This window comes from Danio aesculapii, chromosome 10 (genome assembly GCF_903798145.1).
Source record: "Danio aesculapii chromosome 10, fDanAes4.1, whole genome shotgun sequence".
NCBI lineage: Eukaryota > Metazoa > Chordata > Actinopteri > Cypriniformes > Danionidae > Danio > Danio aesculapii.
Genome location: NC_079444.1, coordinates 16,179,237 through 16,195,495, shown reverse-complemented (window position 1 = coordinate 16,195,495; position 16,259 = coordinate 16,179,237). Strand labels below are relative to the sequence as shown.

The 16,259-nt window shown below is 36.0% G+C and overlaps 1 protein-coding gene across 1 annotated transcript in view; it reads right to left on the bottom strand.

The window, feature by feature from the left end:
- fbn2a (fibrillin 2a) overlaps positions 1-16,259 on the bottom strand; it is a 34,058-nt gene that overhangs the window by 4,635 nt on the left and 13,164 nt on the right. Inside the window, exons 8-9 of the mRNA XM_056467485.1 lie at positions 8,347-8,466; positions 5,494-5,725 (exon numbers count right to left, since the gene is read on the bottom strand). Coding sequence (XP_056323460.1) covers positions 5,494-5,725; positions 8,347-8,466 — 352 coding nt within the window. The remainder of the gene's footprint in view (positions 1-5,493; positions 5,726-8,346; positions 8,467-16,259) is intronic.

The following is a 16,259-nucleotide window of genomic DNA, read 5'->3' as shown; positions in this document are numbered from 1 at the left end:
TTCGAGTGTGATCCTGAAAAAATCTTCATTCGAAGGGGTATCTACCCCTTCCATTAGCCCTACGCATTCAAGTCAAAGAGAATTAGGACACCCCTACCCCTTCACGGGAACGCGCAAAACCCAGGGGTAGGGGTAAGGGGAAGGGCTAAGGGGTAGAATTGGAGTTGGGCCTTATTCTACTAGTTCCTGTTCTTCAAAAATACTAGAACTTAGTCATAACATAGTAATTCTTAATTATTAGTACTAAGTATTGTGTTATTGGTACTTATTACATAAATACTAGTACTTTTTTTCAGTAGTGACTAATAACTTTTTAATTGTACAGTAGCAAATTGTACATTTTTGCCATTGACTTCTATTAGATTTGTCATAAAAAAAACAATTTAATTCTGATTAATTACTGTATAATTGTGACTAGTACAAGTTTGTATATGCTAGTAGTTACTTTTTAGCTATTAGTGCTTATTTCAAATACTAGTAGATTATATTATTACATACTCGTGCTTAATCATTAAGTCATTATTTGTAGTAAATGTGTGTAAAAAACACATTTATAGATTCTAGTTTTATTTTTATTTCATACTAGATTTATTCATTAGATACTAGAACACATTTATGACATAATAGTACATATTCAGTAGCACCTTTTTGGTAACCCATTCTTGAAATTGTGCATTTAACTCATCCAAATGCACACACGTGACCACACACCCGCAGTGAGCAGACATTGGAAGCCCTTGAAGCAGGGGTCCAGTGACTTGTTATTGGGACTCACCTCGGTCATGGTATTGAGGGAGGAAGAGAGAACTAATAATTAATCTCTCCAACCTACAATCTCTGCCAGTGACAGGATTCAAACATGCAACCTTAGTGATCACCCCTGGATCACTAACCATTAGGCCATACTTGAGTTTTAACTGAACTTAAAGTGTGACTGGCCATCATGTTTTAACTGGCCATTATGATGAGTTATAATATAAGCTACTACACTGTAAAACCCAACAGTCAACTTTATCAAATTAAATGAGTGTAGTTAACTCAAAATTTACTGAAAGTTAATTCTACTCATAGAGACATTATTTTCTCCAAATCTTATGTCCAGGTGATTGTGGTTCTTTCTTTTTTTTTTGCCTGACTCTGTACATGGAAAGAGAGCAGAAATTCTTTCATGGATGCTTCTAGATAAGTGTGTGCATGACCTACATAAGAGCGTGCCTATCACCCCACAACAGTGCTTGGCTGACAATGGTCTTTATATGTGAGGGAAAGCCAATCTTGTTTAGTCATAGAAAGGGCTGGGCGATAATTCAATATCGATAATTATCACAATATATATTTTTTCAATAAAACGACAATTCGACAGTTCGATAAGCATTCGATAATATTTACGCACTATGCATAAGGCTGCGCAGGCATTTTGCAGCCTGCCCTTCCGAGATATATCCAGCTGCAGAACCGCAGAACCACACACGTTTCAGGCACACACAATCTAGCACACACGATTTAGGAAAACCATATATCGCAACTAACTAACTCCTTAGAAGCATTATTGCCACCTATTGAATTTCACAAATATGGTTTCCCATTTCAGTCATTATTATTATATCGTAACGATCATTTTAACATCTCTGCAGTTTCTGAACCCAAATTATGTAAATAAAAATAATTGGCTAAAAACACCTATGACTTTATTGACATGTCCACATACACAAAGAAAACATAATAGACCGTTTAATTGTATGATTAAGTGTAATAAACTAATTCAGGATTTTAATATTATCATACTTGGTTAAAATCATTTTGTTGTAAAATATAAAAAGCAAACAATAATGTGTCACATTAAAATGAACTACTATAGTTAATCATAAACGATATATAATATAGTTATAAACTGATTATCTTAACTGATTATCTGATTATAAACTACTATCTTTTAATAAACAATCACTGCTGTTTATATATATATATATATATATATATATATATATATATATATATATATATATATATATATATATATATATATACTTTTTTTATTAAATATTAATAGTTAAATTGCTAAATTTTGGTTTAAAAACAATATATTGCTTACTATAAATTACTACAGTATTTTATGAGGGAAATCATTAATTAAAAAGTTATTAGAAAATTAAGCAAATACACAATATTAAATCGCTTGAGTAAAATATTAATATAGTGTTACACATTTATTACATGTAAAAGATTTTTATTACATATAAAGATGTATTGTTGCCTATATTAACTTGCTATTATTTCCCTCATTATAAATGAATCCATTATATAAATTAAAGCTGTTCAATTTAGATCTTTCAGCAAGGCCAGCAAACGAGTATCTGCTATGTTGTCAGATAATAACGACTGATCTTCTATGATGACTGATAGAAAACTGTTCAGTCTATTATATTGAATAGCGATCGGAAACAACGCTCCCCATTCGCCCGTCTCGATCGCAATATTTGTGAAATAAATAAAAGTAAACACTATTGTTTACTGTGTACAAAATTTATTAACCATATATATCAAAATATATCGATGACGATGTCCAAGAAGACATTAATACCATTAACATCCGGCGTAACCATATTTGGTTTGCCTAGATTGTGTGTGCCAGATTGTGTGTGCCAGATTGTGTGTGCCTAAAACGTGTGTGGTTCTGGGTCTGAAGGATGAGAGAGCTCAGAAACTCATTGATTGAATGGAAAGGCTCCCTGCATGTCTCGCCGTGATGCGCGATTAATAAAATGAGAGTCTGCATAGGCCTATTCGTGCCAGTCTGTAAGGATAAAATTGGTTAAAACACCCGTGGATATAACGGAGATCTGCGTATATGTGTCCCGCAATATGCAATGGCAAGAGTGTGACTCCATAAGTAAGGTAAACTGCACACACTTGATTATGTAATGCGTGGCTCACAGCGAGCATGCTTAATCAGTCATCGATAGGGTCCATTGATTAAAGGGTTATTGACTATCAATAGATCATTAAAGGATATTTCACCCTAAATTCCCCATACTCACCATTAAAATGAGAGTTCATCCAAAACTGAAAACTCTCACCATCAACTCAACTTTTACTTGTTCCAAACTTGTTTTATTTATTTTTTTCTGATGTTGAACAATAATATCCAACAACTTGTAGGTAATGTCTTTGGCGGTTGAAACGTTGAACAGTAAATGTTGAATTAAGATTGCTCTTTGTTTATTATTTTATTATTTATATTGTCAGACAGCTGAAAGATTTTCACAAAATGTGTTAAATCAGCTGCACAAAATGAAAATCCTATAAAACTGATATATATAAAAATGTAACATTTATCATGATAATTATCGATATCGACTGATATAAAAAAAATTATCTTGATAATTTTTTTGCCATATTGCCCGGCCCTAGTCATAGTTAATTTAACCCTTTTACTTGTAAGTTTTAAATATGTCAACTGATGCCTATCAGGAGTTAATTACAATGCATCACTTTTATGTTTTATGATGATTTTGTCTTCAATTCAATTCACCTTTACTTGTATAGCGCTTTTACAATGTACATTGTGTCAAAGCAGCTTCACATAAAAGGTCATAGTAAATTGGAACAGTATAGTTCAGTTTGTAGTGTTTAAGTTCAGTTCAGTTTAGCTCAGTTCAGTGTGGTTTAAAAATAACTACTGAGAGTCCAAACACTGAAGAGCAAATCCAACGATGCGCAGCTCTACATATCCCAAACCATGCAAGCCAGTGGTTTGGGATTTGAAACTAGTGCATTTGGTTTATGAAACTGTGCAGCCTCATTCAATGCAGAGGTGATTAGAGCTGCTGGATTTACTACTAGGCATGGGCCGTTATAAGATTCTGACTGTATGATAACCTTGGATAAAAATATCACGATTTCAGGGTATGAGGGTATTATGATGGTATTACTGCTCTAAAATATATTCTTTTTAAATGTCTGGGTAAAAAACATCAAATTATTTCCCTTTGAAAACAATATATTTTATTTTTTGAAAGATTTTAAATATTTTGGAGCAGTACACATGTCAGGCTAAATAATTAAAATGAATCATTGACTTCATTGGTTTCAAAAACACAGAGTTCTTTACAATGTAAAATAGCATCTTTGAATATCTTCACTGCTGGAGATAATGTTGTCCTAAAAACAAACAAAAAAATTTTAAATATAAAAATCTTACACATACCTTAGGAAAGGTATTACAGACAATTTTGGCGATTTTAAAACCTTGACTTTTCCAAACCGTGGTATACCTTAAAAACGGTTATCGTCCCATGCCTTTTTACTACACATCAATTCATCAACTTCTCCTAAATCACACAAAAGTAAGTGGCCGTTTAACTGGGAAATTAATATAATAAATGTTCTAGTTACCTAAAAATGTGTATCTTTTGTGAATAACACAATGTTTAAAAGTATGGCTAAAACTATTATTATTCCATGTTAGCGTGCATTTTGCAAAGCTAATTTTTTATTTCCTAGTTATTCTGTGTATTAAAATGTCTGCAACAAACATAAATGTTATATCATTGAAAGTACTGATAGTTTGATGTTTGACAAGTGCCATGCTCATGTTTTTAACACTGGCTCGTGGTAGTAGTCAGACCTGCCCACAGCTTGGTTTCTCCCAGAGAGAATTGGAGAACTGTAACTTTGTCTTAAAATATTAAAAAAACTGAAGACTTTTTAGATAAAACATAGATGAAGTAGTACTCTATAGGCACTCAAGATTAATATGATCACTATGTACCTGTTTTATACTGTAGGATTTACAAGAAGTTTCATTTAAACTGTATCACACAAAAATATTATTACAAATGTTTTTAAAAATGATGAACAACAAAAATAAGGAAAATAATGTACTGGAAATATGGTCATACTGTAAAATAAATCATATTGTTCAGTATGTTTCCTATGAGCAGACCATTCTCATAATATTCTCTTCAAAATTGCTCATAAAATAGATCAATGATATTTTATACTGTATGTACAGTTGAAGTCAGAATTATTACCCCCTCTTTGAATTATTATTTTTTTTAATATTTCCCAAATTATGTTTAACAGAGCAAGGACAATTTTCACAGTATGTCTGAAATTTTTTTCAATAGTCTACAGAACAAACCATCATTATACAATGACTTGCCTAATTACCCTTACCTGCCAAGTTAACCTAATAAACCTAGTTAAGCCTTTAAATGTCACTTTAGGCTGTATAGAAGTGTTTTGAAAAATATCTAGTAAAATACTATTTACTGTCATCATGGCAAAGATAAAATAAATCAGTTATTATAAATAAGTTATTAAAACTATTATGATTAGAAATGTGTTGAAAAAATCTCTCCGTTAAACAGAAATTGGGAAAAAAATAAACAGGGGGGTTAATAATTCAGGGGGGCTAATAATTCAGACTTTAACTGTATCATATCAAATGCTATGTCAATGAACTGTAAGAGTATTTCATGCACAGCTCACCCCTGTCCTGCTCTGTAATATCCTGCCGGGCATCCGCACGCAAATCCACCCTGTGTGTTTGAACAGCCGTATCTGCAGGGGCTCATGAAGGACCCACACTCGTCTACATCCTCACAGCTAGTAGATGCAGGATCAAAGGTGAAGCCAGATGGGCAGCCACACTTAAAACTGCCCAAAGTGTTGAAACAGGAAGCTGAACCACAGTTGTCTGGGTTCAAGCACTCATTGTCATCTGCAGAACAGAGAAGATGAATTGCATGGTTGCATTGTATTAATATTAAAGATAGTTTGCACAAAAATTAACATTTACTCACTATTTACTCACCCTCAAGTGGTTACAAACCTTTATGAATTTCTTTCTTCTGTTCAAGACAAAAGAAGATATTCTGAAAAAGCTGAAAAGCTGTAACCATTGACTTCCATAGTAGGAAACCTCCCTCTTTGTGTTCAACAGAGGAAAGAAACTTAAAGAGGTTTGAAACAAGTAAAAAGTAAGTAAATAATGGCAGATTTTTATTTTTGGGTGAAATCCCATTAAATAAGAATTGAACCTTCCTCTCTCAGTTAAGGATCAATGTGTTTAGTGGACACACGCAATGTACAGCTATGGAAATGATTAAAGGTCATGTGAAATCAAAATGTACATTGTTTGATAGCTCACATTTGTTATTCTTTTGGCAAACTTTTTTATCCATATCTTTGAAAAGTTAATTCACTAGAAAAAAAAGTTCTGCATTTTGAGTGGCGGTTCTTCTCTGTTGACACCAGTTTAATGGCTTCAGCCACAATATTCTTAAACACGTTACCATTAGTTTGCTATGAGGCAATGACAAAAAAGAAAGCCCCACCCCTACTCAACATACCATTTTGCACATTTGTGTTTGCCCATTGATGATAACATTGCCCAATATTGCATGGCAACATTGCTCTAAAAGTTGCTAATTTATCATCACCTTTAGTTAAAATAAAACACATATTTACTGAAACCCATTCCTAATATAGGAAATCCAGCGAAACTGGGAACTGTCAAGGGGTCTCTTATTTTTCTTTATAGTTATATTCCTCATTTTAAATACATAAGGCCACCCGCTTCGAATGTTTTCACTTGATTAAATGGGTGTTATCAGTGGTTATCAGCTGATAGATATGGGCCAGCTGGGGCCTTACGCACAGCTAGCTCTCTGCTACTCTCACATGGTTGCCCACCGAAGCCAAGCAGGGCTGTGCCCGGTCAGTACCTGGATGGTAGACCATATTGGAAAGCTAGGTTGCTGCCGGAAGTGGTGTTAGTGAAGCCAGCAGGGGGCGCTCAACCTGCGGTCTGTGTTGGTCCTAAAGCCCCAGTTTATTAATAGGGACTATACTGCTCAAGTGAGATGTTAAACCGAGGTGCTGATTCCCTGTGGTCATTAAAAATCCCAGGATGTTCTTCGAAAAAGAGTAGGGGTTTAACCCCGGAATCCTGGCCAAATTCGCCCACTGGCCTCTGTCCATCATGGCCTCCTAACCATCCCCATATCATAATTGGCTTCATCACTCTGTCTCCTCTCCACCAATCAGCTGGTGTGTAGTCTGGCGCAATATTGCTGCCGTCACGTCATCCAGGTGGATGCTGCACACTGGTGGTGGATGACGAGATTCCTCCCACTGTGTAAAGCGCTTTGAGTGTCTAGAAAAGCTCTATATAAAATGTAAGAAATTATTATTGTTATTATTACTAGTAGGCTCAGAAGGCTGTTATCATCCATCCACATAGTTAATCAGTTATACTAATAGAGAAGCTGGACTCTAGATCCAGATCTGTTTTTACATTACTGTGACGGTTGGGTTTAGGGTTGGGGTAGGGGCTGACGTTAATAAAATACAATTAATGAGAAATTTTATAAATAATATAAAGAATTCTTGTTAACTTCTGGCTATAGCCGTATGTGATCTATAGCTGATTAACTATAACGAGCCCACTCTATAATATCTATATCAACATTATATCTATCAGCGGATAACCACTGATAATGCCCATGCAATCGAGTGATAACATTCAAATCTGCTGTATATAAACAGCAATGTCACTATAGTCTGCTGAAATATAAAATAAAAGTTTGTGTATTTCCTTAACAAGCTGAAGAATGTAGCTGCAAAATTTCCTCACATGGATAGTAAAAGATTAAATGTTTTAATTGACTACGTTTACATGGACATCATTTAATCACTTACCTACTGTAAATCTGAATAAGACCATAATATGATTAGGTATTTGTGAGTTGCTTTTAGAATATTTGTTTCATGTTCTTGTTTTACATGTTATATAGATCGATTAACATCATTCCAGTTCAGCAGTTTCACATTCTTTTGGCAACATTTCATTCATGCCTACACGACAAACTATGAGCTACTGGATGTGTATGAAATAATGACTGATAGGTGAGAATTTTTTTAATGGAATTTGATACTGCACGCAGAATAAAAAAAATAGCAATCATGTCAATAATGCAACTAGATTAGGAATACTCCATGTGTCTTAATTCGATTTGTGGACTGTAGTCAGATTAAGGTTATCAAAAATCTCATGGTAAACTCTTACCTAATCACAGTGATGTATTAATCATATTAAAATCTGAGTATTGGTGTCCATGTAAACATACTGATTGTAGAGACATGTGGTTAGGCCCCACATACAAAACAACTTATAAACAAATTAAAGTACATTTTTGAAAATGTAAAAACTCAGTTCGAGGGTTGCGTTGAGCTATGTATAATACTTATTGTCAATTATGCCTAGATGGAAAGTATGATATAATTCTCTAGTTAAATGTCCCCACAAAGTTAGAAAAATGTACGTGTTTGTATACTGACCCACGCACTGGTTCCACTGCTGGTGTTGTGTGTAACCCTGTGGACAGCTGCAGCGAAAACCTCCAGCAACATTCTGACAACCGAACTGACACCTGTGATCACGCGCACACTCATCTACATCTGAGAAAAAGAAACAACACTATCAGTTTTTACACATTGGACAGAAGTGGACTGAACATAAAATAATTCCCCAAAACATGTATTGTGTCAAAAAAAAAAAAAAAAATCTGATATCTTGATTTTAAAAAATGATTTCTAAAATCTTGATTTTAAAAAGCCCATATTATACATTAAAAAGGGCCAGATTTTGGTTTTAAGGGTCTCCAACAACAGTCTGATATGCATGCAAGGTTAAAAAACACTTTCATTGTTTTATAATAAGCATTTATTTTTACCTAATTATTCCAGCGACTCCACTATGATTCGTTCAGCGGTTCATTTGTTCCCAAACCAATCCTTAATGCGAAGCTAATCTGCGCTGATTGAACCAATGACAGTCTGTTGCGATTGCTCGACAGCGTTTAGCATGAGACAGAGTGAAATGCCCACCACGGCTTATCAACAATATTGAAGTAGTCAGAGTGCATAGTGTATGTGAGCATACCTGCCAACACTCCTTTTTTTCCTGGGAGTCTTCCGTATTTCAGACCCATCTTCCGTCACCCTCCTGTTATGTTATTTATCCCGGAAAACTCCCGTAATTTCAATTAAATCCGAAAACAAAGCAGCATGCGTCGGGTTTTTAACGTGGCATTAGACGCGACACGACAATATAAAGAGTTAACCAGATACAGTACAAGCGGTTACAAGTAACAAAACACAACTAAATACATAATTTGCAAGCTAGAGAAAATTAGGCAACCATTGTAATTGCACTTACACTTGTGAAATGGAGGAAGAAACTGGTCCACTGTAAAGCTCCTGTCAAGCTCTGACAAAGTCACATACAGCAAAAGTCTTTTCTTATCCTTCCTTTAACAAACGGCCGACGAATCCCCCATTGTAAGCATGTAGATTACTGAAGCACTCGTCAGAAAAATGAGGGCTATAATGCTGAGGTATTTTTGCTAAAATAAACCTCAAAGACTCTTCACAGTTTCATCTTTGGGTAGAGAAAATAACACTAACTTTACCCTCACACTTCCAATAACATCCAGCTGAGCACAACATCTACACGACTTGATTTAACTGGAATCTGCTACAGTGTTTGTCTTCCTCTTTTTCTTTGCTACTGTGTTTGTGGGGGGGGGCCGCAGGTCTAAATTTTCTCGGGTTTGCGCATGCAACAATTGGGCAGGGCAAGTTTCGTATCGACGTCACGCAGAAATGGCGAAGACTCGTTATCAAGACTCTTGTGTGTCGACTCTTTTATAAATGAATCAATAGCTTTAACACTGTGTACTTTCAGATTTAAAGGGCACATAGGTTACCTCTGGAACAGCTGGAAAAAAGGTTTTGCTGGTTTTTTGTACTGGCCCTTTAAGGCTAGTCCTCCCCACCCAGTGAAGCCAGCAGGGGGCGCTCAACCTGCGGTCTGTGTGGGTCCTGAAGCCCCAGTTTATTAATAGGGACTATACTGCTCAAGTGAGATGTTAAACCGAGGTGCTGATTCTCTGTGGTCATTAAAAATCCCAGGAAGTTCTTCGAAAAAGAGTAGGGGTTTAACTACGGCATACTGGCCAAATTCGCCCACTGGCCTCTGTCCATCATGGCCTCCTAACCATCCCCATATCATAATTGGCTTCATCACTCTGTCTCCTCTCCACCAATCAGCTGGTGTGTGGTGTGTGGTCTGGCGCAATATGGCTGCCGTCACGTCATCCAGGTGGATGCTGCACACTGGTGGTGGATGACGAGATTCCTCCCATTGTGTAAAGCGCTTTGAGTGTCTAGAAAAGCTCTATATAAAATGTAAGAAATTATTATTGTTATTATTACTAGTAGGCTCAGAAGGCTGTTATCATCCATCCACATAGTTAATCAGTTATACTAATAAAGAAGCTGGACTCTAGATCCAGATTTGTTTTTACATTACTGTGATGGTTGGGTTTAGGGTTGGGGTAGGGGCTGACGTTAATAAAATACAATTAATGAGAAATTTTATAAATAATATAAAGAATTCTTGTTAACTTCTGGCCATAGCCGTATGTAAACTATAGCTGATTAACCATAACGAGCTCACTCTATAATATCTATATCAACAGTATATCTATCAGTGGATAACCACTGATAATGCCCATGCAATCGAGTGATAACATTCAAATCTGCTGTATATAAACAGCAATGTCTCTATAGTCTGCTGAAATATAAAATAAAAGTTTGTGTATTTCCTCGTCAGAAAAATTAGGGCAATAATGCTGAGGTATTTTTGCAAAAATAAACCTCAAAGACTCTTCACAGTTTCATCTTTGGGTAGAGAAAATAACACTAACTTTACCCTCACACTTCCAATAATATCCAGCTGAGCACAACATCTACACGACTTGATTTAACTGGGATCTGCTACAGTGTTTGTCTTCCTCTTTTTCTTTGCTACTGTGTTTGTGGGCAGGGCCGCAGGTCTAAATTTTCTCAGGTTTGCGCATGCAACAATTGGGCAGGGCAAGTTTCGTATCGACGTCACGCCGAAATGGCGAAGACTCGATATCAAGACTCTTGTGTGTCGACTCTTTTATAAATGAATCAATAGCTTTAACACTGTGTAATTTCAGATTTAAAGGGCACATAGGTTACCCCTGGAACAGCTGGAAAAAAGGTTTTGCTGTTTTTTTTTGTACTGGCCCTTTAAGGCTAGTCCTCCCCGCCCACCGTTCCCACGTGCCTGTCAGCAATCGCCGCCCTCGGCTGCCTCAGGAAGCAGATCTCACATAACGTGTGTGAGAAATACTACAGTAAGAACTTTAACAATCAGTATTTGATGCATTTTTTTGTGGATTTGCAACAATGTGTCACACACAATGTCATTACAAAGTTCACGCGCACACACAGCAAGGACACAAACACATAGCGCACACACATACACACACACACACACAAACATAGCGCAGACACGCAGACACACACACACACACACACACACAGCTCAGACACGAAGACACACACACAGAGAGAGCACGTTAAGCTTTGCACTCGTTTTGCACGCATGTGACATGATACTGGTAATCGCCACTGCTGTATGGATATCTCTTATATTAATGTACAAAATAAACCTGATTTAACGTCCACAAACCGGGGTGGGTAATTCATTACACACACGCTCTGTTTTAAAACATTTTAAACTTGTAAAACTCACTCTTGATCACGTTTGATGATGATGAATGATCCTAGCGAACTGAACACACCTTTTATTCCCGGCTGCTTTGCGCTGGTCCTGTCTTGATGATATGATTATACACTTGACTAATGAGCACAGCTGTCAATCAATATTGGTGGGCGGGGGGACCGCTCTCCTACGTAAAGTTGCGGTTGATCTGAAAACAGCTCCAATTGGTCCACCGTTTTTATGTTGTGTGTTTATTTCACCCCAATATGACAGTTTATACACTATACTTACACACATTTCTGTCTAAACAGCTTGAAAAGTAAATTTTTCACCATAGGTGCCCTTTAAGCCTTATATGGATATTTCACTTCCTTTAGAGCTGTGTTATACATGGAAGGTAATTTTCAAAAGCTCATAATAGGGGCTCTTTAAAAGCTATATGGCACCTCCCCTTTTCCCTATACCTCAATAAAATAGAGAATTTGGAATAGGACACCCTTCCCCTTCACACAAATGTGCAAAATGAGGGCTAAGTGGAAGAGCTAAGGGGTAGAATTGGGAATAGCCCAAACTTTTCAAGTAAAACGCATTGAGATATGTTTAATGTGGAAGGCATTGTCTATATTTATTAGCAAAAAAGTAAACTGACGGCACCATAGGCTACTGTAATGTCTCACCAAAGGACTCAGAATGAATCTGTCGAGAGAACCTAGAATTGCCATTTTGGTCCTATGCATTGTTATAATGCAGCTGTTATGTGTTGTTCTATTAGTGATAGTGATAATTATTAATACTCAATAAAAAAAAAACAGATTAAAGTGCTTGTTCCTCTGCATTCATGCAATATGAGGTCTGATTACTTTTCTGTAACATGAAATGAATGAAACCTAAAGATTATAAGTGCTACAAATACCACAGGTGCCATTGAGGAATTAATACAACTGAGCAATTAATACAAATCTGTTTATAGGACACCAGTTGGCAGAGCAGTGTTCCAAGACTGCTGATATAATAGTCCAACATTTATTGGCATTTTCTTTATTTGTACCATTGTTTGTTTCAATCGACTGTCATCTCTGTTTAATACTGCTGGGAATTCTTCTATATTCTGCTTCGATAATATTTCTTTCCTGTATTTTGAACTATAGAAAATGTAACTGTTTCAATTATTCTTTATATTACATACACATATACAGCGGGGGTTGTTGAATGATTGATTTTGACTGGCTGATAAACATTCTAAAGTGTAAAATTATTTGCAGATAAAGGCACAGTTAAAGTATTGGCAGGCACATTACAGTTTCATATCACTATACTGAGTGATTTCAGCTATTTCACAGCTTACAACTGTCAAAAATCCATCCAAAACAGAAGGCTTTGGGTGAGATGTGTAAAAAATAGTACTACAGGAGCTGTTTTAGGGGGGAAATCCTGACAAATACCTTAAAATATAGCATCTGAACAATGACTTTGGGTGCTGAAACTGAAGTAAAAGTGGAATATTTGACTCTATTCTGCACACTCCAGAAAATTAATAAAAAATTTCTTGTAGCTATTTATTTATTTATTTTTAATTTTCTAACAATTCAAAGGCCCTTTGTCAATTATTTCTGGCATATAGTGCAGGACTGTCTTCATTCTGATTGGCTGATGAACATTCTGAGATGATGATGAACATTTATTTTCAGATAAACTCTATTCTCATAAAGTCCCAGGCAGATCTTGACTGTATTACAATTCCAAATCGCTACTCTAAATAAGTTCAGTTATTTAAGAGCACACAACTATTTTGAAATACAGCATCTGAACAATATCTTTAGGTGAGCAACTGGACTAAAAGCAGAACAGTTGAATAATTCATTGTGGCGGCATCATCACCATAGCTGTGCATTACTATCTAATACCGTCTAATATAGCACGTCATCAATTATTTTAACATATATGTTATGATCATTAGCAGGAGAACCAATTAGACTTAAAATGAATCAATATTTATAATTTCAGTACTTAAAAATAGATCAGTAGAGTTGCTTTTTAGTCAACTATGAAGCAAAGTTATTATAGTTATGCAGTTTTAAATGAGGTTTTATTTTGATATTATTTAAAAATTAAAAATTTCGATTTAGTTTTAGGTTATCTCATTAATGATTTTGTTTGTTTTATTTTCATTTTTACTAAGTGAATGCACTTCTTTTTTGTTCTATTTCTTCTATTGTAGTATATATTTAGTTTCAGTTGAATTAATACTTGTTTAGCAGAGATAACAAAGCATGTTCAGTGTAAACCAAAGCTAATTTTACTGTTTACACAACTTACATAACTCTTATGCAAACCTCTTAGTAATAACAATAAAACAATCATTTGAACAAACACTGAAAAGCCCTGAAAACGCAATGAATTTAAGAAAAAAAGATGGTTCAGACAAACATCTGCATATTAAAGGTCATATTGCATGTAGTAAACTAGTAAACATTTTTAGCAAAAGCAGAAAATATAGAACATGTTTTTGTATATAATCTTTTCCTTGTTTGGCAGTACATTTACATTTACATTTTACATTTAGTCATTTAGCAGACGCTTTTATCCAAAGCGACTTACAAATGAGGACAAGGAAGCAATTTACACAACTATAAGAGCAGCAGTGAACAAGTGCTATAGACAAGTTTCAGGTGTGTAAAGTCTAAGAAGCTAAGCATTAGTAATTTTTTTTTTTTTGAGAGAGAGAGAGAGTACAGTTAGTGGTATAGTCAGAGAGGCAGTTAAGATTAGGAAGGAAAGTGGAGACTAAACAGTTGAGTTTTTAGTCGTTTCTTGAAGACAGCAAGTGACTCTGCTGTTCTGATGTAGTTAGGGAGTTCATTCCACCAACTGGGCAGATTGAAAGCGAGAGTTCAGGAAAGTGATTTCTTCCCTCTTAGGGATGGAACAACGAGGCGACGTTCATTCACAGAACGCAAGTTTCTGGAGGGCACATAAATCTGCAGAAGTGAGAGCAGATACGAAGGAGCAAAGCCAGAGGTCGCTTTGTAAGCAAACATCAGAGCTTTGAATTTGATGCGAGCAGCAACTGGCAGCCAGTGCAAACGGGTGAGTAGCGGAGTGACATGTGCTTTTTTGGGTTCATCAAAGACCACTCGTGCTGCTGCGTTCTGAAGCAGCTGAAGAGGTTTGATAGAATTAGCTGGAAGCCCGGCTAGTAGAGAGTTGCAATAGTCCAGTTTGGAGAGAACAAGAGCTTGTACAATGAGTTGAGCTGTATGTTCAGATAGGAAGGGTCGGACCTTTCTGATGTTATAGAGTGCGAATCTGCAAGATCGAGCAGTTCTAGATATGTGGTCAGAGAAGTTTAATTGGTCATCAATCGTTACTCCAAGGCTTTTTACCATTGAGGATGCAGTAATGGTTGCTGGATTGAAGAGTTATGGTGTAGAGTCGGGTTGGCAGAAACTTCAAGCATTTCCGTTTTCGCAAGGTTAAGATGATGATGATCTTTCATCCAGTGTGAAATGTCTGACAGGCAGGCTGAAATGCGAGCTGGAACCGAGGGATCATCAGGGTGAAAAGAGAGGTATAGCTGGGTATCATCAGTAAAAGTGCCATCTATAGGTATTTCTTTTAACAGCCTCGGGTCATATTTTCCACCACAGAATAAGTAACTATAAATTTTGAAAAAAAATTTTTTTTTGCTAATTTTTATTTTATTTTAGTTATTTTTTACATTTTATTTTAGTTAAAGAGCACCTAGGTTACCCCTTTTTCCAGATTTAATATAAGTCTTTTGTGTCTCCAGAATGTGTCTGTAAAGTTTCAGCTCAAAACAGCATCAGATTATTTATTATATCTTTCAAAAGTTTCTATTTCATAGACACGCACGCACGCACACACACACACACGCGCGCGCGCGCACGCACGCACGCACGCACGCACGCATGCACGCACGCACACACACACACAGCGCGTTTAGCTTTGCACTCTTTTTGCATGCATATGTGACAGGATACAGGTTAATGTCCACTACTGTATGGATTTCTGATATGTTAATGTACAAAATAAACCTGATTTAATGTCCACAAACCGGGATTGAAGCGTCTTCTTTTATAATTATTCTGACACGCGGCTCTGGTGATTAAGTAAATCTGAAATAAATCGCTGTAATTCATTACAAACATGCACTGTTTTAAAACATTTTAAACTTGTAAAACTCACTCTTGATCACATTTAATGATGATTGATGATTCTAGCAAACTGAACAGATCTTTTATTCCCATTTGCTATGTGCATGTTCTGTCTTGTTGATTTGATTATACGCATTACTACAAAGACACGTTAATACGCAGCTGTCAAACAATTCGGTGGGCGGGGAAATCGTCAAGTTGCGGTCGTTCTCAAAACCGTTCCAATTGGTCCACCATTTTTATGTTGTTAAAAAGAAAAAGAACTGGGTGTGTTTATTTCACCACAATATGAGGGTCTATACACTATTCCTACACATAGAGTATGTCTGTCCAAACAGCTTGAAAAGTAGATTTTTCACCATAGGTGCCCTTTAATGAAAATATTTTTTGATCAGGGTATTAGTCTTAGTTTTCGTTTACTAAAGATAAAAAAGTCAGTTCAGGTTGAGTTCAATAAAGGGTCATGAAACCCCCCT